The sequence below is a fragment of the Phytophthora parasitica genome (genome assembly GCF_000247585.1).
Source record: "Phytophthora parasitica INRA-310 unplaced genomic scaffold supercont2.23, whole genome shotgun sequence".
NCBI lineage: Eukaryota > Oomycota > Peronosporomycetes > Peronosporales > Peronosporaceae > Phytophthora > Phytophthora nicotianae.
The window spans coordinates 302447-304589 of NW_008649009.1; the positions used below are offsets into that span (position 1 = coordinate 302447).

General features: G+C 49.6%; 1 protein-coding gene across 1 annotated transcript in view; it reads right to left on the minus strand.

Annotated features, from left to right (window-relative positions):
• Positions 1 to 1209, minus strand: part of PPTG_10806 (hypothetical protein) — a gene marked incomplete at both ends in the record, with an annotated part of 3324 nt that extends 2115 nt beyond the window's left edge. Inside the window, one exon of the mRNA XM_008906261.1 lies at positions 1 to 1209. Coding sequence (XP_008904509.1) covers positions 1 to 1209 — 1209 coding nt within the window.
• Between the last annotated feature and the right edge of the window lie 934 nt (positions 1210 to 2143).

A 2143-nucleotide genomic window follows, 5' to 3' on the forward strand; every position in this document is an offset into this window, starting at 1 on the left:
TTGAGTCATAGTCGTAATGCCAACGGAGTCCACGCGCTCCTGGCCGCGTACAGTGATGTTAAGGATGAACTGACCGAGTTTGATGTTCTTGATGTCCGAGAACGCATCACCGTGCTCCTTACCACCGTACAATTCACCAAGAATAATATCATCGTCTTCAACAGTGTTGTCCTGAGGGGGGCTCGAATCTCCAAACAGGTCAATACCACCACTCCCCGATCCGAACATGTCGCCGAACGTTTTCTTGAAGTCTTCAAAGCTGAGCATGCTACCAGAGGCGTCGAATTTCGAACCCAGCAGGGCCGCTAAGGCTGCCTCAGTTCCGGAACCGCCGGTGCTGCCGAGCAGACCCGATAAGCCACCTTCACTTCCCGATCCAGCCGAGCTACCGAGCAGGTCGGACACATCGTCGCTTCCCGACGCAGTCGAGCTGCCTAGTAGGCCCGACAGGTCGTCACTTCCCGATTCAGCCTCCGATTCAGACAATGAAACAGCAGCTGCGGCGGGCTTCTTGGTCTTCTTGATAGTCTTCTTCTTCTTGGGGGGCGCCCCACTTCCAGAACCGCTGTCTTCGATATCTTCGCTCTCTTCGCTCCCTGACGCGGACGTAGACGCGGAGGCAGCCACCACAGGTTTCTTGGTCTTCTTTTTCCTCTTCGGTGTGGCTTCAGCTGCATCGCTCCCAGAGGTACTGCCCGAAGACGATGTGGAGGTCACAGCGACAGCAGGCTTCTTCGTCTTCTTCGTCTTAGGGGTAGTGGCAGAGCTACCGGCGCCCACCGTGCTTCCATCGGCTTCCGAGGCAGTATCGGTGTTTTTCGTAAATTCGCCAATCATACTGCCGTACATTGACATCAGGCTACTGGTAGATGGCCGTGCAGCCGTGCCAGGGATCGGCGTCGTAGTCGCGAATTCCCCCAATGTGTCTTCAGCAGCCAGGGTACTGCCCGCGGCAGGTGAAGCAGGAGCCGTGGTGTCATCGTCATCGCTAAACCAGTCAAAGAAGCCACGCTCTTCCTGCTTCTTAATATTCTCGTCTTGTGAGTCCGGGATATTCGCGGGGACAACGGTACCTAGCTTGTCCTTTGATGTTAGCTGAGTGTTCTGAAAATTTTCGTTTACCTCGACGCCATTCACGGAGGTGCTATACTGGAGCACTTGTAGCAACAGTGATGCCTGGATGACCAGCTTTATAGCTCGAAGCATCATGTTCTAACTTCTTAGTTTCAACTACTGCAGCGCAACGAGGCAACAGCTTGTGTCGGAGGTCAAAAATGCAAATGCAGCATCAAATCTCAAGCTCGATCGAAGTGATTACCCGTTCAGAAAACAACATCATCATTTTGGGTTATGGAGGCAGCTCAGACTGAGCTGGTGTTGTACAGTACTGAGCATCAGTCCAATCCAAAGTTACACGCAGACCGCTGCATTCGACAATGATAAAAGCCACATATATTCTTTCATGCATGTGGCCTAGTGCAAGGTTTTCATTAGAAAAAAAAACACCACCGATATCTCCAACTTTTTCGACCTGATTGTGGGAGTAGTTCTGATCTGCTGAATCGGAACTACGGCATCGACAACTATGGTTGGACCAAGAATATTGGTGAACTGTGGTCATTCTGCAATAACAGCTGCAGTTGACATTACGGTACATTTTGCGACAGAAGCAACACCGTGGGAATTCCTCTACAAACTGTAGTACAGTATTCACATTGCTGGCGTTCTTACTAAGAATCTTAGAGGCTGGTCGTGCTGCTGGTAGTGGTTAGTAACGATGACGATGGTTGCTGCGCTTTCATTGAAGGCCAACAAAAGCGGTGAACAACTGGGAAGTGTGAGCAGTTGGGAAAGTGGACGTGGATCTTGCGATGTCATTGAATTGTGGCATCTTTTCTCGACAGAATAAGGTATTTTGTCATCTTGCCCCACTAACCAGAAGGATAGATTACCGAATCAATACGAATCGCTTTCTACAGCACACGCCTCGGTATGTACTGAAAAGAGCAGTGCGAGTAGCTTTAGGAAAAAAAGAAAAACCTTTCCAGAACGAAGCAACTGCGATTTTTCCTCATGCGTACATAGCTTAAATATATTTCTGTGCTAAATTTTAGATAGAAATACTAAGTGGAGAAAGCTAAGT